The sequence below is a fragment of the Lissotriton helveticus genome, chromosome 6, assembly GCF_964261635.1.
Source record: "Lissotriton helveticus chromosome 6, aLisHel1.1, whole genome shotgun sequence".
In the NCBI taxonomy this organism is placed as follows: Eukaryota; Metazoa; Chordata; class Amphibia; order Caudata; family Salamandridae; genus Lissotriton; species Lissotriton helveticus.
Genome location: NC_136067.1, coordinates 1,052,725,703 through 1,052,753,314, shown reverse-complemented (window position 1 = coordinate 1,052,753,314; position 27,612 = coordinate 1,052,725,703). Strand labels below are relative to the sequence as shown.

The window sequence follows — 27,612 nt, the reverse complement described above, 5'->3', positions numbered from 1 at the left end:
TGTGCCTATGAGCTTACAGATTGGTGCCAACCAAACCCGACGTGGAGCATCGTACCCAGTACAAACAAACAATAAATGGGGCAATGACTCGTTACTAAGGTAACATACCGGACAAGTTTTATCAGTAGTATGATCCCATCTGGAAGTAAATGCTCTTAGTGGCAGTGTGCCCGCTCTAAACTGGAAGTATAATTTCCGGTTGAGCGGCTTTGTGATTAGGTCCTAATAGGGCTCCAGCCTTGGTATTTGTTTATTTTCCAAGAAACGTCCGGTTTGCGAGGACGCCTCACTGTTTCTGAGTATGTTCAACTGGACCCTTTCCCAATATTTCTCCTTCAAGATCTTTTTAGTGGGAAAATTGGCATTTTTTGGGTCCTCCCACAGTGAAATCATACCAATACTTGCTAGACTGTCTCTCACCGCCCATAACCATTTTATTCGGCGAGAGTTATCTGCCCTAATTACTGAGAGAAAACCAAACGTGTACACTTCTAGTTCAGGAGTAGTCCATAACCTCCGCCAGTACCGAAGGGGACGCAGTTGGCTACATCTGCAATAGATATCCTCCCAAGATCATAGTGTAACGGACAAGTTGGAGTGCTCTGTGGTAGCCTGGTGATTTTCCTCAAGAATCTATTTTCCGCTAGTGTCAGCGTGGAAAGATTCTCGTGCCCCCAAAGCTCTGAGCCATACAGGGCTGAGCTAATAACTTTCAGTTTATAAATCTCGAGTACCGGGCTGATTGGCTTTGAATGAGATGCATTATGTTCCCTATGCAGGACCCACAACAGTTGCCTGTGCTTGAGAGATGCCAGGTCAATCTGATGGTTCCATTTCAAATCATCCTTAATATTAACCCCCAGATATGTAAACTTTTTAACTTGCTCTAGCGGCAAATCATTCATTAAAATACCCCCTTAATAGGCTCTGTGCGGATTAAAGACCATTAGTTTAGTTTTCGACACATTGACCTCCAAGCCTTGCTTCGAACAGAATTCATAGAAAATAGTTAGAGCTCTCTGGAGACCACTAGGGGTCTTGGAGATGATCAATGTGTCGTCCGCGAACATTAGTATGGGGATTTTTTCACCTGCTAGATTTGGGGCATCCGAGGGGAGAGACCTCAAACACAACACTATTCCTTTAATGAATAGGGAAAATAAGGTTGGCGTCATCACGCATCCCTGCCGCACTCCTCTCTCTACGGGGAAAATTCAGTGACTTCCCAGTGCTTGCTCCATCTAATTTTGGCAGTATTTTCCTCATGCAGTCTAATGAATGTAAGTAGTTTAGGGTGCATCCCCAGTTCTTGTAAAGTACCCCACAGTTTGGCACGAGGCACAAGATCAAACGCTGGCTTAAGATCAACGAAAGCGGCGTACAGATTACTCTTTCCAAAAATCACTGTGTTCCAATATAGCAGGGTAAACCTAAACACTTGATTTAATAGTGCTTATATAAGCCCTAAACCCAGCTTGCAGTGGAGATAAGACATTAAATTCCTCAATCCACTCTTGTATTTTATTAAGCACTAGACACTCCATTACCTTGTGTAGGCAGTCAATTAAACTGATGGGCCTATAGTTCCCTGGGCATGATTTGTCCCCTTTTTTATAAACCGGAATAATTTCCGCTCCTTTCCAGGATGCTGGGACTGGGGCTCTCTGAGCAATGGCATTGGACAATGGTAGGATATATCGCCACCATCTATCCTTGTCATACAGGAATACGTCCCTGGGGATACCATTGGGGCCTGGATCCTTTCCTGGCGTTATGGTGTTGAGTGCCGCTTCCACCTCCGCCCTACTAAAGGCCCCGTCCTCATAGAATGATATGGTTATAGTACCCACTTCTCCAACTGTACTAGCAGCATATTGGGGTTTGAAGTGGTTCACCCAGTCAGTCTGTGTCACATGATTTTGGGGCTGACTGGCCTGCCCTCCTCTATCCCATTTGTACACATTCCAGAATTGTTTGGTGTTTTTCATTGCGCAGGCCTCCCTCAGTTCCTGCCATCTTTGTCGTCCTATGTTCTCTTCGCCTTTATTTGGGTAGCCCTATAAACATGCCTGGTTCTTCGCACAACCAACGGGTCACCTATTTTGATGGCATTCCCCAGATCCTCAAGTGCTTCATGACAGTCTTTGTTAAACCAATGGCCATCATTCCTGTTTGTAGCCTTTTTATTCCTACCCTCCATGAAGAAATGAGTACGCAAGTGGGTAAATAGATTGTTATGGGTGCGAGTTGCTTTCTCTAGGGCCAAAGAATTTACTACACAGACCTCTAGCTCGATAATTACACCATCCATGCCCTTTTCAATGCTTTCCAGCAATTCAGGCATCTCAATTACTTTAGCCCATTTAAGGCATCTCATATCGTTGTGTAGAATGACTTCACTAGAAGACTACTTGTTTTCAATTTGGTTAGGTATCATATACTTGGTCAAATCCAGGGTCACACACAGGGGATTATGATCACTGTGTAACCTGTCTATAACCGACATATCTCTAAGGGCATGCCAGAGTGCCAAACTAATCGGTACATATTCTATCCTGCTAGCGCAGTACCCATTGTTAAATATTTTAGCCCCCAATCTATCAGAACGTGTGCTGCCATTCGCAGCCCGCAAACCCTTCTCCATACAGAAGGAGTTAATTTGAATAGCCACATCCGTCCACCTGGGAATTTGGTCCAGCTCCAGCTTAGGGATAGCCCACCTAGCATCTTCCTCATCTGTGAGATTGACCTCCTCCCTGGTGAGGGGCTCAAATGTTGAATGGAGATCCCCCACAACTACAATGTTTGAGGTTTCCAGGTGTAGATCAAGGAGTTCGTCAAGGGCCGCCAAAACCCCGACTTCTTCCCTCTGGTACCTCTCACATAGACGTTGTAGATGTCCATAGTCCACTGGGAACCCATGGTCAATCTAGCTGCCAGTATGTCATTGCACTGTTGGAGAAGACCCTTAATATTTAGCCCTAGATTTTGCTGCACCCAGATTGTCAACCCCCCCGATGGTCTTCCTTTTGTACCTTTACTAGCCGGGATGTAGTAATTCAAATAACCTACTCAAAATAGCGGAGCATCTGCCCAGGTTTCTTGGAACAAGCAGATATCATACCCCTCAATAAAGGTAAGCCATTCAGGGGAGCTCTTCTTTGAACACAAGCCTGCGATGTTCCCGGAGAGCAAAGAATCCTAACTCGGGCCTAGAGGTGGAAATATTGGCCCATTATGAGAACACAAAGCCTGGTCACCTGCTCCCAACTCACCAGCTACCTGGGTTGTGATTCCCGGGGTGGTCTTTGATATTTGGCCCATCCCTACAATAGAGCACTCGGGACTCATGATACTATCCCTTAAGTTAGAGGAATATTTTATATGAACTCCATCTTGCTTTAGGGGCGTTTCCTTCCACAGTAAATCATTCAACTCAAGGGTAGAGCCACCCTGCATAGCAGATGGCCTATGACATGTTATATGATTACTCTTGCTACTCTGAGGGGAGCGTCTAAACTGTATTGGTGAATGACCTGGCGCGGTGGTACGAAATTCAAGTGCAAAAAGGTTCTCCACTAGGTCTGCCCTGGTCATGATGAGCTCTATACAATCTTGAGGATTATACGGGGAAGTTAACCTGCGTGCTTTAATTATATCCTCCCTAATCACTGAACGACATCCCCTAACATGCCGTATCCAGTGAGTCGCTTTATTTATGAGGGAATCTTCATTCTCTATACCTCTCCTTGCATCCAACTTGGGTACATTTACCATATATATTCTAGGAGTACTGGGTAATTGGGGTAGGTACTGATCTCGCTTCCCAGACAGGCTGTCTCCAGATTGTCAACATGCAAGGGGATATTTCTACTAAGGGAGGTCTGATCCATCAATGCAGCTGTCTTATATTGGTTAAACGAGGTACTAACTACCCCGAGCGGTGGGTGCTTGGTCATCGGTAGAGGCAATGTTTCCTTTGCCCTTGTAATTACCCTTCCTGGGGGGATTTACGGCCTAATAGGGTTGTCCCTACCACCCTTTGTAGCACTAGCCAGGGCTGCCGATGGTATAACCCGGGAAGAACCTTGCAAACACCTTTGGAGACTGCTTTCTGATGCCTCCCTCTTCGGGTTGGATCTAGGGATAATAGTTTCACCTTTTCGGTTAGCTCCTCTATCTTGCCTCTCAAGGAGCCCACTTCTGCCCATAACATAATAACCAATTGAATCACATCCTGCCCTGTCTCGAGATTACCTAGCCCTATCCTTAGATTTTGTGTGTCTGGTATGGGTGGAGCCTGGGCCGATAGGGGCCGACCATCCTCCCCTTCTTCATGGTGGGCTTGATCAACCAGGGGCTGAAACCCATTAGTGCAGATAATTATAGGGTCAATATGTTCATCGTTTGGCTAGGTCGTGATCGGGTGGGAGTTAAGGGGTGGTTCTACCCTTTGCTCATTTACCCCAGTTTCATTGTAAGAGACAGATACTTTGTGTTTTGATTTCTGAAACATGGCTGGGATAGCAAGGTTGGAAGATTTGCTCGGCTGGAGGTGGGGTTTATTGCAGGTAGGTACTGCCAGGGAAGAAGACTCTAGAATTCCAGCACATTCGCAGATTAAGGTGTCAATACGATCCATAACACAATTACTACCTGCACCTTTATAAAACTTCCTTGCCTTCTTCCCCCTATTACATCTGCTCGCTCCAGTCCCTCCAGAATCTCCCCCCCCCCAATTTCCACCATCTTCTGGTATCTTTCTTTTCCCCATATTCCTAAATTTAAACGCCAAACTGATAGAATTACTAGCCTCCCCGAAGTCTGGAAGCAATGACACCACTAATCTTTAACAGTACAGTACAGCTATAACCCACAACCCCCCATCCACTGCTAGCTACAGAAGGTGAATAAACGGTAACGATAAAGGATGGACATATCATTTAATAAGGACTGTTATGAGTAAGAATAGGAATTGGAACAAGCATTGGAAATGCAATAGGTCTCGCAATAGAATAGTTAGACATTTTTCTTTTTGCAAATGGATGAGTGGCGTTGCGTGGATGAGTGGCGTTGCGTGGATGAGTGGCGTTGCGTGGATGAGTGGCGTTGCGTGGATGAGTGGCGTTGCGTGGATGAGTGGCGTGTGTGAGTGGCGTTGCATGTGTGAGTGGCGTTGCGTGTGTGAGTGGCGTTGCGTGTGTGAGTGGCGTAGCGTGTGTGAGTGGCGTAGCGTGTGTGAGTGGCGTAGCGTGTGTGAGTGGCGTTGCGTGTGTGAGTGGCGTTGCGTGTGTGAGTGGCGTTGCGTGTGTGAGTGGCGTTGCGTGTGTGAGTGGCGTTGCGTGGATGAGTGGGGTTGGAATGCAATAAGTATCGCATTAGAAAAGTTGTAGTTATTGGTCTTGTAAATGACATAATTTATTTATTTTTGCGATGTTAAAATTGCTATATTGATGGCTTTGTCATTTACAATGCCAATAGTTATAACGTTTGCAAATGTGACACCTATAGCATTTGGAATGCAACATGTTTAGTATTTACGTGACTTATATGGCAGCTCTGGTCGTTATGCTACATCTCTAGATAGTTTTATCTTCCGCAAATGTGACACCTATTGTAACACAATATGTGTTGTGAGGGTGAGTGAGGGTGAGGGGTTGAGGGTGAGGTGTTGAGGGTGAGGGGTTGAGGGTGAGTGAGGGTGAGGGTGAGTGAGGGTGAGGTGTTGAGGGTGAGGCGTTGAGGGTGAGTGAGGGTGAGGCTGAGGTGTTGAGGGTGAGTGAGGGTGAGGAGTTGAGGGTGAGTGAGGGTGAGGGTGAGTGAGTGTGAGGGGTTGAGGGTGAGTGAGGGTGAGGATGAGTGAGGGTGAGGGGTTGAGGGTGAGTGAGGGTGAGGGTGAGTGAGGGTGAGGCTGAGGGGTTGAGGGTAAGTGAGGGTGAGTGAGGGTGAGGCTGAGGGGTTGAGGGTAAGTGAGGGTGAGTGAGAGTGAGGGTGAGTGAGGGGTTGAGGGTGAACGGTTGAGGGTGAGTGAGGGTGAGGGTGAGGTGTTGAGGGTGAGTGAGGGTGAGGGGTTGAGAGTGAGTGAGGGTGAGGCATTGAGGGTGAGTGTGGGTGAGGGTGAGTGTGGGTGAGGGTGAGTGTGGGTGAGGGTGAGGGTGAGTGAGGGTGAATGAGGGTGAGGGTGAGTGAGGGTGAGTGAGGGTGAGGCTGAGTGAGGGTGAGGCTGAGTGAGGGTGAGTGAGGGTGAGGGGTTGAGGGTGAGTGAGGGTGAGGGGTTGAGGGTGAGTGAGGGTGAGGGGTTGAGGGTGAGTGAGGATGAGGGGTTGAGGGTGAGTGAGGGCGAGGGGTTGAGGCTGAGTGAGGGTGAGGGTGATTGAGGGTAAGGGGTTGAGGCTGAGTGAGGGTGAGGGTGAGGGGTTGAGGGTGAGTGAGGGTGAGGTGTTGAGGGTGAGTGAGGGTGAGTGAGGGTGAGTGAGGGTGAGTGAGGGTGAGTGAGGGTGGGGGTGAGTGAGGGTGAGTGGGTGAGGGCGAGGGTGAGTGAGGGTGAGTGAGGGTGAGGCTGAGGGGATGAGGGTGAGGGGTTGAGGGAGGGTGAGGGTGAGGGTGAGTGAGGGTGAGGTGTTGAGGGTGAGTGAGGGTGAGGAGTTGAGGGTGAGGGTGAGTGAGTGTGAGGGGTTGAGGGTGAGTGAGGGTGAGGGTGAGGGGTTGAGGGTGAGTGAGGGTGAGGGTGAGGGTGAGTGAGGGTGAGGCTGAGGGGTTGAGGGTAAGTGAGGGTGAGTGAGGGTGAGGCTGAGGGGTTGAGGGTGAGTGAGGGTGAGGTGTTGAGGGTGAGTGAGGGTGAGGAGTTGAGGGTGAGTGAGTGTGAGGGGTTGAGAGTGAGGGTGAGGGGTTGAGGGTGAGTGAGGGTGAGGGTGAGTGAGGGTGAGGCTGAGGGGTTGAGGGTAAGTGAGGGTGAGTGAGGGTGAGGCTGAGGGGTTGAGGGTAAGTGAGGGTGAGTGAGAGTGAGGGTGAGTGAGGGGTTGAGGGTGAACGGTTGAGGGTGAGTGAGGGTGAGGGTGAGGTGTTGAGGGTGAGTGAGGGTGAGAGGATTTTTGTTTTATTTATCACAATGTTTTGATCCCCTTTACTTTTACGGTTGGCAACTGCTGATGATGATACAGTGGGGAGTCAAGCGAGTACCAGTTTGACACATCCTCCATGGTGGTTGCTCCCGTGAGGCGTTGCCAATCCCCCTCCCCCTTTTTTCACTAGAAAAGGGTTGAGGGACGGTGAAGTACAGCACCAGGGATTAATGGGCACACACACATATGGCTTTAGGAATGTATAGTTCAAAGTAAATGTGACAATAGACACTGAACCTAGTAGTAGGAGCTAACACATCCACTACTAGGCTTATCTCAATTTATAGAAAGAAAGGGATAGTTCACCTTGCAATAAGGTCAGGCACATTGTTCAGAGCTGCCTGTGCTGTACCTGCTCCGTGTGTGAGGGAAGCTTGCACTGCTGCTGTCGGTGCTGTACCTGTTCCATGTGTAAGGGAAGCTTGCACTGCTGTTGCCTGTGCTGTACCTGCTCCGTGTGTGATGGAAGCTTGCACTGTTGCTGCCTGTGCTGTACCTGCTCCGTGTGTGAGGGAAGCTTGCACTGTAGCTGCCTGAGCTGTACCTGCTCTGTGTGTGAGGGAAGCTTGCACTGCTGCCGCCTGTGCTGTACCTGATCTATGTGTGAGGGAAGCTTGCACTGCTGCTGCCTGTGCTGTACCTGCTCCGTGTGTGAGGGAAGCTTGCACTGCTGCTGTCGGTGCTGTACCTGTTCCATGTGTAAGGGAAGCTTGCACTGCTGTTGCCTGTGCTGTACCTGCTCTGTGTGTGAGGGAAGCTTGCACTGTTGCTGCCTGTGCTGTACCTGCTCCGTGTTTGAGGGAAGCTTGCATTGCTGTTGCCTGTGCTGTACCTGCTCTGTGTGTGAGGGAAGCTTGCACTGTTGCTGCCTGTGCTGTACCTGCTCTGTGTGTGAGGGAAGCTTGCACTGTTGCTGCCTGTGCCTCACCAAGATTTGTGTAAGTAAATGGAGATGGAGGGAGAGAGTTGGAAGAGAGAGTGAAAGAGGCAGAAACGTGGAGAGTAAAAGAAAGAGCGAAGGAATCTGTAAGCTGAGAGATGTGGCATAACAGAAGGCTTGGTAGTGCGGGCACTGCTGCTTGGGGTATCTGCGAGATTTGTGTAAGTAAATGGAGAGGGGGGAGAGAGTTGGAAGAGAGAGTGAAAGAGGCAGAAACGTGGAGAGTAAAAGAAAGAGCGAAGGAATATGTAAGCTGAGAGATGTGGCATAACAGAAGGCTTGGTAGTGCGGGCACTGCTGCTTGTGGTATCTGCGCGATTTGGGTAAGTAAATGGAGAGGGGGGAGAGAGTTGTAAGAGAGAGTGAAAGAGGCAGAAACGTTGAGAGGAAAAGAAAGAGCGAAGGGATCTGTAAGCTGAGAGACGTGGCATAACAGAAGGCTTGGTAGTGCGGTATTGCGGGCACTGCTGCTCGGGGTATCGGCGCGATTTGTGTAAGTGGGTGACTGAAGCAGAGTGGGTGAATATATATGTCTGATGCTTGTCGATGTCTGATGCTTGCATGTCTGCTGGGGTGCAGGGTCAATACAAGTCAAGCTGATGTCCGCAAGCACTAGCGTTGCCAATAGGTCTCGCAGTAGGAAAGTTGGAGCTATTACAATTGCAAATAACAATGCCTTTTTTTTTTGTTTTCATTTTCAAAACATAAAGGGCTTTGTCATTTACAAAACCAATAGCTCCAACTTTCCTACTGCGAGACCTATTGGCAACGCCAGTTCACGTATCTGCATGTATAGCGCTGAAGAATATTCCTGAAGTGTTTGCAGTGAACAGCGCTTCGTTTAAGACCTCTTCAGTTCAAAGTTACGTATGTGGCAGTAGGGAACAGAGGGCTACGTTCTACAAGCTCCTGTCGAAAAGCGCCCACAAGACAAAAACTACTTCAAGATAACAAATATAATAATTATGCGGTATTGACATAGCTCCTATGCCCAGAGATTGCGGCTCCTAAGCACGGGACAGAAAGGGGTGATGAAAATACATGGCAAGGAGAGGGGTGAGAACACAGGGGTGGAGGGGGCCGCAAGAGCAACACAAGACACACATGCAGGGTGAGAGCAGCACAGGACACAGGGTGAGAGCAGCATAGGACACCGCATGGGGTGAGGACAGAACAAGACACACATGGGGTGAGGACAGCACAAGACACACATGGGGTGAGGACAGCACAAGACACACATGGGGTGAGGACAGCACAAGACACACAGGGTGAGATCAGCACAAGACACACACAGGGTGAGATCAGCACAAGACACACACAGGGTGAGATCAGCACAAGACACACACAGGGTGAGAGCAGCAAAAGACACACACAGGGTGAGAGCAGCAAAAGACACACACAGGGTGGGAGCAGCACAAGACACACACAGGGTGGGAGCAGCACAAGACACACACAGGGTGAGCGCAGCACAAGATACACACAGGGTGAGCGCAGCACAAGATACACACAGGGTGAGAGCAGCACAAGATACAGTGGGCAAGGGCAGCCGAAGACAAAGAGGGTAAGGGCAGCAGAAGACACACAGGGCAAGGGCAGCAGAAGACACACAGGGCAAGGGCAGCAGAAAGCACACAGGGCAAGGGCAGCAGAAGACACACAGGGAAGCAGTAGACACACGGGGAAAGGGTAGCAGAAGACACGAAGGGCAAGGGCAGCAGAAGACACAGGGTTAGTGCAGTAGAAGACACAGAAGGGAACGTTTGCCACACAGTAGTTAATATTGGAGACAAGGAGGTAGCCCATTCAGGTGGAAACCCAATCTTAATAAATAATCAATGAGGAAACTGATCAACATACCCAGAATCACAGTGTGACCAAGCCGGTGGTATAATATAAAGCAAGCTTTGGGAGTAATTGGTCGTCACGTTTGTGAATAAACAGGAACTTAAATGTCAGTTTACTGTCTACATGATTAACCAGTATCTTAAAACAGACTATTTAAAGTCTGCCAACGAGATGGCATTGTAGACACGTGCAAGTTAGGGGGAGCACTGGGAGAGCCGCATATCTGCTGCTTTGGCCGATGCAGGTTCGTTGTCCGGATAGAGGTGACTGATTAGCCCGTGGGGCGGAGGCGGAAGACCGCCCGGGGGAAGCGGGGGCTGTAAGTTGGACAGCTGGGGTGGAGGTAGTGAAGGGTCCGGTTGCAGGGCAGATGGGGGGGGGGAGGGGGCAGGCAGTAGCCATAGGGGACCCTTGCGGGCAAGTGGAGGGGAGGACCGGGACGTGGTTGGGAAGCAGCGGTGCACGGGAGCAACGGGGGGGGGGGGGGGAGTACTGGGGGGCTTGCAGGAAGGGACGTATGCATGAGTTGGATAGTCTTCATGCCTTTCATCGTTCTGAGGCTGGTTGGGTTGGTTACAGTTTCTGCGGTCGTTCGGGAAACATGGCGAGGGAGGTCAGGCGCTGTCTGGGAGGGGTGAAGGGGTGTATTGCAATGGAGGATGCGGGGAGGGCCGAGGGTGATGGGTGCAGGTGGTGCCGGATTGACCCGGAGTCAGCGTTAATTCGGAGAAGGCAGCAAGTTTTCTAAATAATTGAGATTGCAAAGTCATGGCAGCAAGCTGAGATGTGGATAGACGTGATTAAAAAACAAGACGGAGGGCATTGCTGTGGGGAGGGGGTGGAGGAGAAATGCACACGGCGGGCAGGGGAGGGGGCGGAGCGGGGAGAGCGGCATGTGGGTGTGAAGAAGCCGGGGCCTTTGAAGTGAAGCTAAGCTTCACTTCAAAAGGTGTCGGAGGAATGCGGCTGAGGGAACAGACGCCGATTGCGGCTGAGGGAACTGATGTGCACGCGCTTTTAAGCTCAATGCACATGCGCATTGAGCTTAAAAGTCACGGGCACTGCAAGGAATCGCCACGATTCCTTGCAACTTGGTTAAAGACTGTTTAAGCCGCAATAGGCTCGCAAGCTCGATGCGCATGCGCATCGACAGGCGAGACCTAAAAATGAAGATTTCTTGTAGGTAAATGGAAGGTTCAGAAGTTTCACTCAAGAAACAAGCTATGGATCCTCCATGCAGCAGGATGCTGAGTATTTCTTTTCCGAATGTTTACTGCCCTTCTACTTTTTGTTCATATCAACAGTACTTCCTCTTGCTTCATTACTCATTTATTGCATTATAATAATTTATTAGCAAGTAAGCATTCAACTGAAGAAAATAATATTAGAAAATTAAACAAACATTAACAAGCACTACAACTATCTCCATAACACTTCATCGTGCTTTGAATCATTTTATTACAGGTTGGGATCTACCTTTTGGAAGCCAGTTTAAGTAAACCTGATTTTCTCAGTGGTGGAAAAGGAAGATTAAAAAAATCTTCATTGCTGATTCAGAAACTGATGGAAAAGTTCTATAATTTTACAATCCCAGGTAAATATGAGAAATGGTTGAAACCGATAAGCTCTTATGCTAATTGTAAAAACAAATATAAGTGTCCCCATGAAATTCTAAGCATGGACAATTGTGTCAAAGGTCTGTGAAATCGTCTCTGTGAACTATGCATAGCACAATGAAGCTGTGGAATTGCCACAGTGATCGGTGAAATTGCCATCGTCTGTGAAAGTAACACCCATCAGTGCACATACAAACAAAAGCCATTTTTTAACTGCTCCTGAAAATTGCTTGTGATGAAAAGGTAAACACATTGTCCTCGAGAGAGTAAAATTATTCACTATGAGAAATTGTATCTTGCAGACCTACATTGTAACTCTAGATATGTGACTTTTAATGGCTGATTTTCTTACTGAAAATAATTAGGCTAAATGGATTCTTTAGTTGGACAAAATAATTATAGTAAGCGGAAAAGAAAAGTCTACCAAAACAGCTGCAGATCGCATACAGTTCATGTGATCTATGTGCGTGCACGCCAGCCACATAACACACCACCATTTGTCTGTGCCTGGGCATCAGACTTCAAAGGCTGCCGCTCCCCCGCGTGAACATCGCGCACCACCATGTGTCTGTGCCTCGGCATCAGATTTCAAAGGCTGCCGCTCTCCCGCCCGACCCAGCCACAGCAATGCCGAGAGCTTGTTGATCATAGCGTTCCCAAAATACCAAAGAGTCTTCTTGTATGCTCCTTTCACAGCCCGTCGCTCATTTAACCTTCTCTGAAATGAGTAGCTTTCGGCGTTGGACCACCTCTTTCAGGGTTTTCAAAGCTAGAGATCCTTGCCCAAGTAAATGAGCGATCTTTCACCAAGGCTGTGGCTCTGCAGTGTGTGACTCATTGGTGCTGCGAGCTTATTACCTCGTCCTCCCCCAACTTTGCACTCCTCCTGGACAGGCTTCAAGTGCCCCATGCTAATGTGCTCTAATGAGATGCAAATAAAATATGTAGAAGCTCATTCCTCTGTAAAGATGATTAACCGTTGAAGAAATTAACTGCCGCTGCTTGGCAGTCTGCAATAAACTTTTCCCACACATTTCCTCTGATGGTGGCGTTCAGCAAACCCTCTGCAGTTGGCAGACCAGTGGCATAGCATAGCATATCGCAACAAAATAGAGCGTAGCATAGTACAACAAAACATAGCACAACAAAACATAGCATAGCATAACAAAACATAGCATAACATAGCATATCATAACAAAACAATGCATAGCATAACAATACAAAACCTAGCATAACAAAGCATAGCAAAGCATAGCTTAACAAAACACAACAAAACATAGCATAGAATAACAAAGTATAGCATACCAAAACACAACAAAACTGAGCATAGCATAAAAAACGCAACAAAACAGCAAAACAAAACATAGCATAACCAAACTAAGCATAGCATGGCATATCATAACAAAACACAACAAAACATAGCATAACATAGCATAGCATAACAAAGCATAGCATATCGCAGTGAAACAGAGTGTAGCATAGTACAACATAGCATAGCATAACAAAACATAGCATAACATAACATAGCATAGCATAACAAAACATAGCATAGCATATCATAACAAAACAATGCATAGCATAACATAGCATAACAAAACAAAACCTAGCATAACAAAGCATACTTACCAAACAACAAAACATAGCATAACAAAACATAGCATAGAATAACAAAGCCTAGCATAGCATGGCATATCATAACAAAACACAACAAAACATAGCATAGCATAGCATAACAAAGCATAGCATATCGTAGCATAGTACAACAAAGCATAGCACAACAAAACATAGCATAGCATAACATAGCATAACAAAACAAAACCTAGCATAACAAAACAAAGCATAGCACAACAAAACATAGCATAGCATAGCAAAACATATCATAACAAAATAAAGCAAAGCATAACACAACAAAACATAGCATAACATAACAAAACATAGCATAGCACAACAAAACATAGCATAGCATAACAAAACATAGCATAACAAAATAAAGCAAAGCATAACACAACACAACATAGCATAGCATAACAAAACATAGCATAGCATAACAAAACACAACGAAACATAGCATAACAACATAGCGTAGCATAACAAAGCACAGCATAACAAAACATAGCATAACATAATACATAGCATAGCAAAACAAAACATAGCACAGCATAGCAAAACATAGCATAGCCTAACAAAATAAAGCAAAGCATAACAAAACACAACGAAACATAGCATAACAAAACATAGTATAGCATAACAAAACACAACAAAACATAGCAAAACAAAACATAGCATAGCATCCCTTGACCCTGCCAGCAGTTAGGTCGCCCCCCCCAGCCGCCACACGGTCCTCCTGTGGCGCTGCCCCGCTAGTGCTCTCGCTGCTGCCTGAGTAAGTCCTCCTGTGCCTGCTCACTGGTGTCTCCCTTTGTTTTCTTTGCCCTTGTGCCCCCTCTCCCCCGTTTTTTGCATTCTGTGCCCCTGATCACTGTTGCCTCCCTCCGTTTTCTGTTCCCTCCCTTCGTTTTCTGTTCCCTTGTGCCCCCTCTCCCCCGTTTTGCATTCTGTACCCCCTGATCACTGTTGTCTCCCTTCGTTTCTCTGTGCCTCCCTGCCCCCTCACCCGTTTCCCCTCCGTGCCACCTTTTCCCGCAGTTGCGGCCCTGCGGCCCCGCCACCCCGCCCCCGTTGTCCCATTCGCCACCCTGCTCCCGCCCCCCAGCTGCTTCTCCCTCCCACAGCCCCTCATATGGAGGCCGTGCAGCGGGCGCGCCAAAGGCGCGCCAAAGGCACGCCAAAGGCAAGCCCGTCTGGGCCCGTCCGCACCTGGACCGCGCCCAACGCAAGAACTCCTGACCCCCGCCGCACCCAGAGTACCCGACTGAGATATGACTCCGCCACCCTCAACGCACTCAACACCGGACAACCACCCGCCTGCTACCGAGCCACCCCGAAATGAACCCACGGACCCTTCGCTTGCAAAACCTGCAAATTCACCTGCCTTCGAACCTGCCCCCCGCCCACCAAACACAACAGCAACAACAAACTCAAGTGCATCCTCCTCAACACCCACTCCGTCCACAAACACGCCGTCAAACTCTGGAACCTCCTCGACACAACAGCACCGGACGTCGCCTTCCTCACGGAAACCTGGATGAACGCTTCCTCGGCCCCGACATCGCCATAGCCATCCCGGACGGCTCCAAAATCATCCGGAAGTACCGCGTCAACCAAACCAGAGGAGGAATCGCCATCGTCTACAGGAACACCATCAACATCACGACCAACATCGAAGACACATTCTCCGCCGCCGAACACCTACACTTCCAGATTCACACTGACCCCAAGACCACCCTTAGAGGAACGCTCATCTACAGACCCCCAGGCCCACGCACACAATTCAGCGAAACCATCGCCGACTTCATCAGCCAGCACGCCCTAGCCTCACCAGAATACATCCTCCTAAGGGACCTGAACTTCCACCTGGAGAAAAACAACTACGACAGCACCTCCACCGTGCTCGCCAACCTCGGACTCAAACAACTGGTGAACACCCCCACCCACCTCGCCGGGCACACGCTCGACCCCATCTTCTCAGCCAGCAACCATGTCTCCTTCAGCCACTCCACCGTACTACACTGGACCGACCACAGATGCATCTACTTCACCTTCAAAAAGAATACATCGCACCACTGTACACGACAAATCCCCCGCAGATGCTGGAGCAAAATCACCACAGACCAGCTCCTCTCATCTCTAAACCAGAACCCGCCAGCCGACACAGCGAACACCAACGAAGCAGCCCACAACCTCGCACAGTCGATCACCTACTGTGCCGACGACCTCGCCCCACTGAAGAACCCCCCAAGCAAGACCGGCAACAGGAAAACGTCATGGTTCACAGACGCCCTCAAAGAAATCCTGCCGAACCCTCGAAAAAACCTGGCGCCACGAACGGACAACAGAAAACGTGACAGCCCTTGAACGCCACTCACGAACACCACCAACTGATCCGCACCGCCAAAAGGGCATCGTTCAAAGAGCGGCTGGACAACAACACCCACAACAGCAAGGAACTCTTCAGAATCGTCAAAGAGCTCTCCAACCCCCGCACCAGCAACAGCGACATCACACCATTACAAGACCTCTGCAACTCCCTCGCCACATTCTTCCACAGCAAGATCACCGATATACACGACCGCTTCGGACCCCAGACTCCGCCTCCAGTCACCGAACCAACGACCCCCACCACCACCCTCAGCACCTGGACCCCCATCAGCACTGAAGACACCACCCACATCATGAACACCATCCACTCCGGCTCCCCCTCGGACCCATGCCCCCATCATATCTTTAACAAAGCCGACATCATCATCGCACCCCACCTCCTTCACGTCATTAACAACTCCTTCACGTCAGCCACCTTCCCTGAGAGCTGGAAGCATGCAGAAATCAACCCCCTTTTTAAGAAACCCACGGCAGACCTCAAAAACTTCCGCCCCATTTATCTTCTTCCCTTCCCGGCGAAAGTCATCGAGAAGACCGTCAATAAACAGCTGACTGCATTCCTCGAGGCAAACAACTCACTCGACCCATCCCAGTCCGGATTTCGAGCCAACCACAGCACCGAGACCGCCCTCATCGCAGCCACCGACGACATCAGGACCATGATGGACAACGGAGAAACAACCCCTCTCATCCTCCTGGACCTCTCTGCAGCCTTTGATACCATATGCCAACGTACCCTTATATCCCGCCTCTTCAACACTGGGATCCAAGGAAAGGCCCTGGACTGGATCACCTCGTTCCTCTCCGGCAGAAGCCAGAGAGTCTGCCTCCCTCCCTTCCGCTCAGCGGACACCGAAATCATCTGCGGCGTCCCCCAAGGCTCCTCGCTCAGCCCAACCCTCTTCAATATCTACATGACCCCCCTCGCCGCCATCGCACGCAAACACAACATCAACATCATCTCCTACGCCGACGACACCCAGCCACCGCCAAAAACAACCTCCAGGAAGGAATGAAAAACATCGCAGAATGGATGAAGCTCAGCCGCCTGAAGCTGAACCCAGACAAGACTGAAGTCCTCTTCTTCGGACAATCCCCACCCGCCTGGGACGACTCCTGGTGGCCCACGGCGCTGGGCTCCGCTCCGACAACCTGGGACCACGCTCGCAACCTGGGATTCATCCTGGACGACTCCCTCTCAATGACCAAGCAAGTCAACGCCGTCTCGTCCTCTTGCTTTAACACCCTGCGCATGCTCTGACAAATCTTCAAGTGGATCCCCACCGAAACCAGAAAGACTGTCACCCAGGCCCTCGTCACCAGCCAACTGGACTACGGAAACGCCCTATACGCAGTAACCACCGCCAAACTCCAGAAACGACTACAACGCATACAGAACACCTCCGCACGACTCATCCTCGGCATCCCTCGCCACAGCCACATATCCGCCCACCTGAGAAACCTGCACTGGCTCCCCGTCAGCAAGAGGATCACGTTCAGGCTTCTCACCCACGCTCACAAAGCGCTCCACGACATGGGCCCGAATACCTCAACAACCGCCTCTCGTTCTACACTTCCACCCGCCAGCTCCGCTCCGCCAGCCTCGCCCTCGCCACCGTCCCACGGATTCGCAGAACCACCACCACCGGAGGAAGATCGTTCTCCTACCTGGCAGCCAAAACATGGAACTCCCTCCCAGCACACCTACGACTGACCCAGGACCACCTCTCCTTCAGGTAACACCTCAAGACCTGGCTATTCGAGCAGTAGCAGCACCCCCCCCCCCTCCTCAGCTTCTTGAGACCCTCACGGGTGAGTAGCACGCTCTATAAATGCAGTGATTGATTGATTGATTGATTGCATAACAAAGCAGAGCATAACAAAACATAGCATAACAAAACACGGCATAACAAATCAAAGCATAGGATACCAAAACATAGCATAGCATAACGGAGCATAGCATAGCAAAACATAGCATAACAAAACATGGCATAGCATAACAAAACATAGCATAACAAAACACGGCATAACAAATCAAAGCATAGGATACCAAAACATAGCATAGCATAACAAAGCATAGCATAGCAAAACATGGCATGGCATAACAAAACACAGCATAGCATAATAAAACACAGCATAGCATAACAAATCAAAGCATAGGATAGCAAAACATAGCATAGCATAACAAAACAAAGCAAAGGATAGCAAAACAAAACATAGCATAACAAAGCATAGCATAGCATAACATAACAAAGCATAGCATAACAAAACACAACGAATCATGGCAAAACATATCAAAACACAACAAAACATAGCATAGCTTAACAAAACACAACAAAAAATAGCATAGCAAATCAAAACATATCATATAGCATAGCAAAACATAGCATAGCATACCAAACACAACAAAACATAGCATAGCAAAACAAAGCATAGCATAGTAAAAAACAACACAACAAAGCATAGCATAACAAAACATAGCATAGCATAACAAAACATAGCATAGCATAACAAAGCCTAGCATAGCATAACAAAGCATAGCATAACAAAGCATAGCATAACAAAACATAGCATAACAAAACACAGCATAGCATAGCATAACAAATCAAAGCATAGGATAGCAAAACATAGCATAGCAAAACAAAACACAGGATAGCAAAACAAAACATAGCATACAGCATCACTCAGCTCCACCACAGCATCACTCAGGGGCACCACAACATCATTATGCGCTACCACAGAATCACTGAACGCCACAGCATCACTCGTTCGCCACCACAACATCACTCAGCGCCACCACAGCATCAATCTGTACAACCAGTCAACAACAACTGGTTCAAATATGTTCTCTCAATGTTTCAAGCTTCATTACAAATGTCACAAAAAGATGTTAATATTTCACTTCTGTTCTTGGATTTTCGTCACAATAAAATACACAACATAATCTTCACAAAAGTTATTTACAAAAGTTTAAGCTATTGCCATTATAAATTACAATAACTTTAATTTAAGTATTAATTATTAAAACAAATTAAAAGCCATTGTTATTTGTAATATCAATATATGTAAGTAACGTAAATACAACACATATTGCATTACAGGTGTCACATTTGCGAAAGTTATAACTACTGGCATTGTAAATGACAAAGCTATTAATTTCACTATTTTCAAAACCAACACATAAATAAAAAAATTGTGATTTACAATACCAATAGCTCAAACTTTCCTAATGCGAGACCTGTTGCATTGCAAATGCTTGTTTGAAAAAGGGATACTTTTGAAGAACGATATGGTCTCTCAAAGTGTACATTTAATTCTACATATATTCATTATCAATGTCGTCTTAATCATTTTTGTAACTACTTCCGTTGTTTTTGCAATCTGTCGTTTATTTTCCCTGTTACCTCAATGAACCTCCAGTGTCTGAGGTTTTTTTCATGAGGGCCATGTGCTTCTTCAATTAAAGGACCCGTGAAAACTATTTCAGTTCAGTAGCCACAAACGTGGTAAGACTTATTGGTGATGGATGTAGGAACCTGTGGTCTGAGGTGGGTCTCAGAAATTATTTGGCTATATGCTGGTATTAACAGGAAGCTTCCCAAACAAATGTAAAACATTTTCTGCTTTGTAATTTCAGAGGGTTAAGAGACATTTTACGTGACAAGCAAATTTACAAGGCAAGCCATATGCCACTGGAGAGTTGTTATGATATTGCTGGAAAAAGGGTTGGCCCCTGACTACCCCAGGGATATTCTTTGGAATATTTGTAACAGTTTTAGGTTTATAATGTTTTTATTGACTTTATATTAAGCATGTACATAACCCATAGAAATTACAAAGAAACTCTTAAGTGAACTGTATCCCTCCCCACCCACCCCATGAAAGCCCACCCCGACCCTGCCCCTACCCCCTCCCTCCACCCCCTCCTTCCTGACCCTAGGCCATTCCCTTATACATCACTATTACAGTCTATTATTGTTCCACCTGCGTTGGATTTGTGAATCATAGTATTCTTAGATATTCGAGGCATGTGAGTTTCTTGAATTCAATTGAGAGCATCTCTATAAACGGCTTCCACGGATCAGAAAAAGATGCCCCCTTGTTAGCCAATGAGTATGAAATCTGCTCCATGCCCAGGAGATGCCATGTGCGGGGCAGCCAGCCCACGTGAGTTGGAAGCCTATCCGTCCCGCACATTGCCAAAACATTCTGTACGGCCGCGCTTTAGGCGTGACCTATCTGTCTGCCCTTCCGTGATTTAAGTGGGAACATAAGATCATTAGATAGGCCCAGCACAACATAACTAGGCAAGCGGGGTAATTGTATGTCAAAACATGTGCCTGCGTCATCTGTTATGTTATGTTACAATGATTTATAACACGCACAGCTACTCATGAGTGTCCCGGCGCGAAAAGCCAATATTGAAGACTGTAAGGAACTGGGAGAGATTACCGATTAAATAAACAGCAGGGTTTTTAGTCTTTTCTTGAACAGGCAGGGGTCGTGAATGCTGCACAGTTCAAGGGGGAGGGAGTTCCAAGCTTCGGCCCCTCTGAAGGATAATAGAGAGCTGGCCCAATTCTTACCGGCCAAAAGCGAGGGATTGCTTCTAGGCACTGTGAAGCAGAACGCAGATGCTTTCGTGGGGTATACAAACTAAACAATTACTTTAAGTAGAGGGGCCATGATCCATAAAGGGCTGAGTGGCCCATCGTGAGAGCCTTAAATTTGACTCTTTGGGCCACTGGGAGCCAGTGCAGATCCCGCAAATGATGTTTTACGCTAGACCAGCCCGGAATGCCCATCAGAGCTCTGACCGCAGTGTTCTGTATTACTTGAAGTTTCTTGAGCTGGTATCCTGGTAGGCCAATATAATGTGCATTGGCATAGTCAAGTGGCTAAGGATCAGAGCGCGCGTGATCATCTCCTTAGCAGTCCTGGGTAATAGAGGACGAAACCTCCTAAGGGACTTCAATGTGCCAAAGCATTGGCCAGCCAGTTTCTTTACTTGCGTAGAGAACCTAAGATTTTCCTCGAACCAAACGCCCAAGTTCTTAACTGTCTGTCCCACAGAGCTGGGGATGGGCTATCTGGCGGCCAGAGGGCTTCCCTGAACTGTGGGGGAAAGGATCCGTATAAGAGGATTTCGGACTGGTCCTCATTGCATTTTAACTGGGCTGCTGCAAGCCATCTAAAAACGGCTGTTAGACAGTTTTCTGCGCTCGTTGGAGTCCTTCCAAGTGAAAAGGAGCTGGGTATCATCTGCATAGGCGATGATTTTTGCTCCCAGATTCTCAGCCAGATAGACCAAAGGGGTTTCATATAAATTAAAAAGGCGGGGACTCAGGGTACAACCCTGAGGTACTCCAGTAGTCACCTTTTGTTGGGTCGATAAAAAAGGAGGAAGCCACACTTGTTGTGATCTGTCTGCCAAAAATTATTTAATCCAGTCCCACGCTGGGCCGACGACACCAATGTTTGCGAGGCGCGCTAATAGCAGTGAGTGTGGCACTGTGTTGAAGGCGGCAGTGAGGTCCAGTAAAATCAGAGCCGCGCTCCCGCCCCCATCCAAGCACTCTCTGATCGCTTCTGATATTTCCAGAAGCGCCGTCTCCATGCTATAGGTAGCTCTAAACTCTGACTGAGCAGGATGTAACGATCCAGAAGTCTCTACAAAATTGGCCAGCTGCTTAAAAAACACATTTTACATACTTTGGCTACAGCTGGAAGGATGGAAATGGGTCGATAGTTTGCAGGGTTGGCCTGGTCGAGGGAAGGTTTTTTAAGCAAAGGGAGAAGTTCGGCCTACTTCCATTCGGGCGGAACTGTGTCAGATTGGTTGGACAGGTTGATGAGGGAATTAACTTCTGGATTGACAACTTCTCGACAGCGGCCAGCAACCGGGCCTGACAAGGGTCAGTTGGCGAGCCCGATTTCATGAAATGAAATGAAATGAAAAAGAAATTTATAAAGCGCACTGCGGCCGAGCGGCTTCCTGGCGCTGGGGAACACAACCATATCTGCCAGAGGCGGGGGGAATTAGTCAGGAAAAGCCTTTCAGTGATTTAAAAATAGTCATTGAGTCTTGTTGAGCAACAGCAGAGAATTCAGACAAGGAGAAGGATGAATTAGAAACATCATGGCTAGGACTGGTCATATTCTACAGGATAGGCAGTTCCTGATCAGAGTTGGACACATCAAAACTTGCTTGTATCGACAGAATTTGATCAATGAAGAACCTCGAAAGTTTCTCACACCAAATGGCCGACGGAGGTAATGATATATCCTCTGCCCTTGGGGTCACAAAGCTTTTTACGATGGAGAACATTTCCTTGGTGTTATTACAGGACTGAGCTATGTGCTCTGCATGATGCTGACTTTTAGCTAGGTTTATGAAAGCGTAATATCCTTTCTGGGCCTTTATAAGTGCTATTTTAGCAAGAGGGCAATAGGCCACGCTCCAATTCCATTCTAATTTTTTGCAATATTTTTTTTGCTCTTTAAGCTCCTTTGAAAACCAGGATTTGGATGGAGAGATTCTAACCCGCTTTGTAGATCCGGGCGGAGCTAGCTGTTCCACTGCCTGTGAAATCCAGCCCTCTAAAGTTTTCACCGCTCCCTCCAAGCTGGTAGAAGAGGGAGGACGGGAATCTATCAAGGTGGAGCATAAGGCTGAGGGATCAATTTTATGTACAGCCTTCCCCTGGACCTGCTTGCTTGGAGCATGGGGCGCCTGAATGGTCCATGAGAAATTGATCAGAAAATGATCGGACCAGGTTACTTGGAGGGGTACATTTGTGCAAAAGGAAAAATTACATCGAACCAAATCTAAAGTATGCCCTCCTTGATGCGTAGGGGCATTAACCCATTGAGTAAGGTGGGCGATGTTCAAAGACTCGTAAAGCTCCCTAGTATCTCTCCCCCTCTACACACTCAATATGGATGTTAAAGTAACAAAGGAGTAGAAAATTAGAGAATTGCAATGCTTGAGGAACTACAATTTCATCAAGTGCTTTTAGAAAAGCTCCAGAGGGGCCTGGAGGTCGATAGACCACCATGCCACCCAACGTACAATGCAGTGAGATAATTATAGAGAAGTCAAGCGCCTCTCCTTCTCCAACTGTGGAGACCTTGCCTCGGCTTGATTGTCTCTGAACACAACAGCAACACCACTGCCTCTTCCCGGTTTTGTGTCAGACCCTGGAGATCTCTTTATCCCCTTGGAATGGCAAATTCAATGGCAGGATTAGGGAACTCGCTGAGCCATGTTTCGGTAATGAAAACTAAATCCAATTGTTCATCAGAGAGCAGTTCAAAAATGTCCTGGGCGTGTTTAGCCACGGAGCAAGCATTGATTAATGCAGCCTGAATGATGTGCTCTCTAGGATCTGTTTCCAATATTCAGATAATTTCGGGCATTCACACAGGATATGTGTCAGGGTACCCTGATCCCCACACCCCCTCCAACATAAGGGATCCCGTTCAGGGTTTCCGGGATGTAATCTGACTGGTGTGAGATACCAGTAAGTGGTAATTTTTGTGGCTGTTTCTATACCAGCTTTATTACTAGCTGTGTACCTAGCTCTGTAGTAAATACTTTCCCACTCTCGCAGTGTAAGCTCTCGTCCCAGTTCAGTTTCCCATCGCCTCTGACCCGGGGATTTAGTATTGGGGGGAGGGGGCCTCAATTGATTGTATATTTCTGTGATAAGGTGAGAGTCAGATGACTTTGACAGGAGCCACTTTTCAAATGATGGCGTTGTTCTTGAGGGAGAATCGTTGGTTGCATCACCCAATGCCTTATTTGGTGTTACCTAAACCTCTCAGATTCAGGCATATTTACTCACTGACGAAAATCCTCTAACGTGAGAAAACCAGGCTCGTCGAAGAAGGGCTCAATGGAGAGACTGCCCTCTCGAGTCCACCAATGGAAGGTTCTGGTATCCAATCCAGGGGTAAACTCTACATTTTCTGCAATAGGTGTCAAAGGAAATGGGAAGGTTGTTAACCTGTTTTTCTCCGCCACTTTATCCCAAGCCCCCAGTGCTGTCTGTGTGACCTGTGAAATACAGAGGTTTCTAGGACCGTTCCGTTTCGAGAGGAAGAGAATCTTCCATAGGGATGTTTTGACCATGGCCCTGTCCACGAACATCCAATGTTTTTCTGATTTAGACGTGGACCATTCCACTAAGGCCCTGATCTGCACTCCCGATAGTATTTCTGTAGATTTGGGATCCCAAGACCTCCCTCACCTGTATGCCTATAACTAACTTCTTGGCACTTGCAGGGTTTCTCATCTGCCCAAATAAAGTGCGCTAACTCGCTTTGCAAGGTAGCTATGGTAATGGCGGGGGGGGGGGGGGCATGTGAGGGGAAGGTCCAGCGGCAAAATCTGGAAGAGAAATAGTATTTGGGGTAAAATTGTCATTTTGATCGCCGCTATGCGGCCCAGCCAAGACAGGGTATAAGATTTCCAGTGGCTAAGAGAGGAGCGTATTTTCGTAAAAGAAAAGCTTTGTAATTTAGTGAGACTGTTTGTTGCTGGAATATGGCCAAATGTATCGATAAATAGGGAGTTGCTTCAGATGCCCAGTGAATAGGGTATACTGCTTGGAGGCCTGCTAGCGTGAGTGTAAGGGAGAGATTAAGAGCCTGGGATTTCTGAATGTTAATTTTAAACTCTGTAACCTGTGAGATCTCCTCCAGTTAAACCAAAAAGGCCGGAAGCGAAACATCGGGGTTCTCCAGAGATGCAAGAACATCATCTGCATACCGGTTTAGGGTATGTCTGTCACTCCCGAAACCCACCCCTGTAATCTGAGTGTTGTCTCGCACCCTTGAGCCATAGGCTCCATATATAAGGCAAAAAGGAGAAGAGACAAAGGACAACCCTCTCTAGTCCCTCTCTGTATTGGGAATGGAGAGGAGGCACATCCGTTCACTATTAACTGGCGCTGTTGGGTTAGTATAACCACTAAAGACCCAACGTATGAATCTGTCGGGAATCCCAAAATGTCGCAGGGTTGCTTTTAGGTAGGGCCAGTGGACCCTGTCGAACGCTTTCTCAGGATCTATCGACAGGAGCATCCGCTCGGTCTCAAACCTCTGCGCCTTATCAGTGATGTGGAGCAATCTGCCCTCCTGGTCCGGATCTATTAAGCCAGGGAGGGAGGCGGGATAAACGGGTGGCCAGAACGCTGGTAAAAAATTTAAGATCAACATTAAGTAGGGAGATCGGCCTGTAATAGGCGCAGTACCTCTTGTCCTTACCAGGCTTGGGGATCACTATCACTGATGCTGCTCACATAGTTTCGGGAATCTGCGATGTAGACCCAATAGCATTATACACCTTAATGAGAAGTGGGGCTAGTATATGACAGAATGATTTGTAAAAAAGAGCCGTAAACCCATCTAGCCCGGGTATTTTAATGTTTTCTGTTTGGAGATAGCTGTAATTACCTCTGCCAATTGTATAAGAGATTCAATAGTCTCTGCTTGGTCTTGTGTCAGTTTCCGCTTTTACTACCCCTCGCATATATTGATCTAGAGCCTCTACTGGATGGTCCTGCACCACATAGAGCTCTCTATAATAGCGACAGAATGTCTTTGCTATTTGGTGGTCATCCTCTAGTATCTCCCCGGTCGATGCAGGTATTGTGGATACCCCCGCAGCCTGCCTCTGCATCCACAGTCTGTTAGCCAGTAGTCTCCCACTCCTGTCTCCCCCAGTGTAAAAGGTGCGGTGCAGCCTCAGCGCAGCATACTCTGCCCTATCTAAATCTATTGCTGCCACCTGGAAGCGTGCAAGCGTGCAGCCTCAAACTGGCACCACACCCTCCGGGCCCCCGACCTTTGGTAGAGGTGCTCTAATTCTTGTACCTGCGCTGTCAGGAGGTTCCTCCTCTCCTTCCGCCTTTTGTTGTCCTGGGCTGCTATAAATATAATTTCCCCCCTGACCACCACCTTTAAGGCATCCTATTGGGTTTCTTTTGAGGTTTCAGGGGTGTCCTTCACCTGTAGGTAATCCCTTATAGTTTTGTTTTTTTGTTGGATCACCTCGGGCGCTGCAGCAGTGCGTCTCTCAGGCGCCAAGTGTTTGAGGGTGGGTTAGTGGTTGACATCGAAATATCCATTGAGATGTAATCTATTCTGGCATATGTTTTATGTGGGTGCGAGTAGAATGTATACTCACGAGCTGTGGGGTGCACATCCCTCCAAATATCTAACAGACCTGCATTTTGTAACTTTTGTTGTCCTTCCTTAGAAAGCATTCCGGATTGTCCCTGTCTTTGGGCCGACCTATGAAGGGTGTTGTCAAATTTTTATTTTATTTTATTTATTTCAATTTATATAGCGCATTATCACCCCAAGGTCTCTAAGCGCTTGTACATAAAGGAAACCAGTACTACCGAAACCAGATGTCTAACTTATAGCACTCCCCATGCTTCCCGAAAGAGTATTGTTTTTAATGTGCGACGGAAAAGCAAAAGGTTAGTCACATATTATACATTTTGTTTGGGGATTTTCAGAACCTTTATTGAAAAAAGAAATTAAGGCATGTTACAGGTGGCCATTCATCAGTTAATACAATAATGTTTGCACTTTCAGATAGAATCAACATTACAGAGTGGTTTATATTTAAATGTTTCCATGGCGCAATACAGCTATATTAGAGCTATGATTGTATCACTGTAGAGGGGATAGGAGTAGTCGGGTCGGGGTGAAATTGAGGTCCACAAAGTCGACGCAGGCAGTCTGAGCATCGGTGATGGGGAAACCAATTGCAGGCTCATTAGGAGTGTCCAGTCGGCGGAGGTAGGAAATTAGAGGGTCTCATATGTCGGGGGGTCTAATGGCCGCTGGCATCAAATCCCAGAATTCGCAAAGAAATGTCTGACAGTGGGCTGCATCATTCAGCCAGTGTTTGACCAGGGGTGCTGGTTTATGCCCCAAGTGGATGGCCACCCGACGCTTGGCAAGCACCAGGAGCATCGCATTCAGTTTGCAGTTAGAATCCAACATGTGTTTGACGTAGCATAGGAGGTACAGCAGGGGTTCAGGGGCAATGCGCTCAAATGTGATTTCGCTGACAACAGTTCACACCTCCCTCCAGAACAAGGAAACCCTGGGACACAGCCAGGCCAGGTGCGCGAAATCTGCACCGGGTGCCAAGCAGCGCTCACATCTGTCGCTGGCCATCAGTTCCATCTTGTGTAGAGCTGTGGGGGTGCGGTACAGTCTGTGCAGGTATTTGAAATGAGTGAAGCAAACACAAGGGGATGATGGATGGAGCGCTGAAACTTTTCAGACACTCACCCCAGTCGCAGATCTGGGTTAAATTCATCATCATTCTTTAGCTCACTTCCCCACCTCAGTTCGGACCCAGCTATATGCAAATCAGTCTTGACCATGTGCCTCATGGGAACAGTCCAGCCGGAACTGCCAAGCCAGGTCTTCCCTGAACCGGAAACAAGCATCCTGGGACCGGTTTCTGGGTAATACCCTTCATCAGCCAGGCTAGCTTGAATCCAGTGGCAAAGTGAGCAAGGGACCCACGTCTGGGCATACCCTGCCAACTTAGGGCGAACAAAGCAAACACTATCTGGCCTGGCAGTTCAGCCTGGACTGTTCCCATGGGGCACAGGGTCGAGGCTGATTTACATATGGCTGGGTCCAAACTAGAATGGCATGGTGAGCAATAAAAAGATGGATTTTGGACCAGATCTCTGTACTGGGGTGAATGTATGACATTGTTCTGCAATCTGTCCCTCAATTGTTCTTCTTGCATTTGAAATGAATGAGCTGCAGGCGATAATTGGTGGAGAGGCGTTTGATTTGTTTGCAGCAGTATTGCCAGTGTTCGGGGCAGAGGTCTCTTTCTATATCTGCACCCCACACATTGCGGGCGCGTTCTGTGTTGATGGGCGAAGCGGCTAGTGTAAGAGCATACGGTGTATTTACGCAGCCCTTCCCAGGCCCAGCGCAGACATTTGACTGTGTCAATAATACCACGGGGAACTTTGTACGGCAGAAATAGTGCAGTCTGCAGTGGCCATGGTGAGGCAAGGTCCGCCTTGACCGCCATATGTGG

At 47.8% G+C, this 27,612-nt stretch overlaps 1 protein-coding gene across 1 annotated transcript in view; it reads left to right on the top strand.

Annotated features, from left to right (window-relative positions):
• Positions 1-27,612, top strand: part of SHPRH (SNF2 histone linker PHD RING helicase) — an 884,400-nt gene that overhangs the window by 129,713 nt on the left and 727,075 nt on the right. Inside the window, exon 3 of the mRNA XM_078648685.1 lies at positions 11,371-11,500. Within this exon, the coding sequence (XP_078504811.1) occupies positions 11,371-11,500 (130 nt within the window). The remainder of the gene's footprint in view (positions 1-11,370; positions 11,501-27,612) is intronic.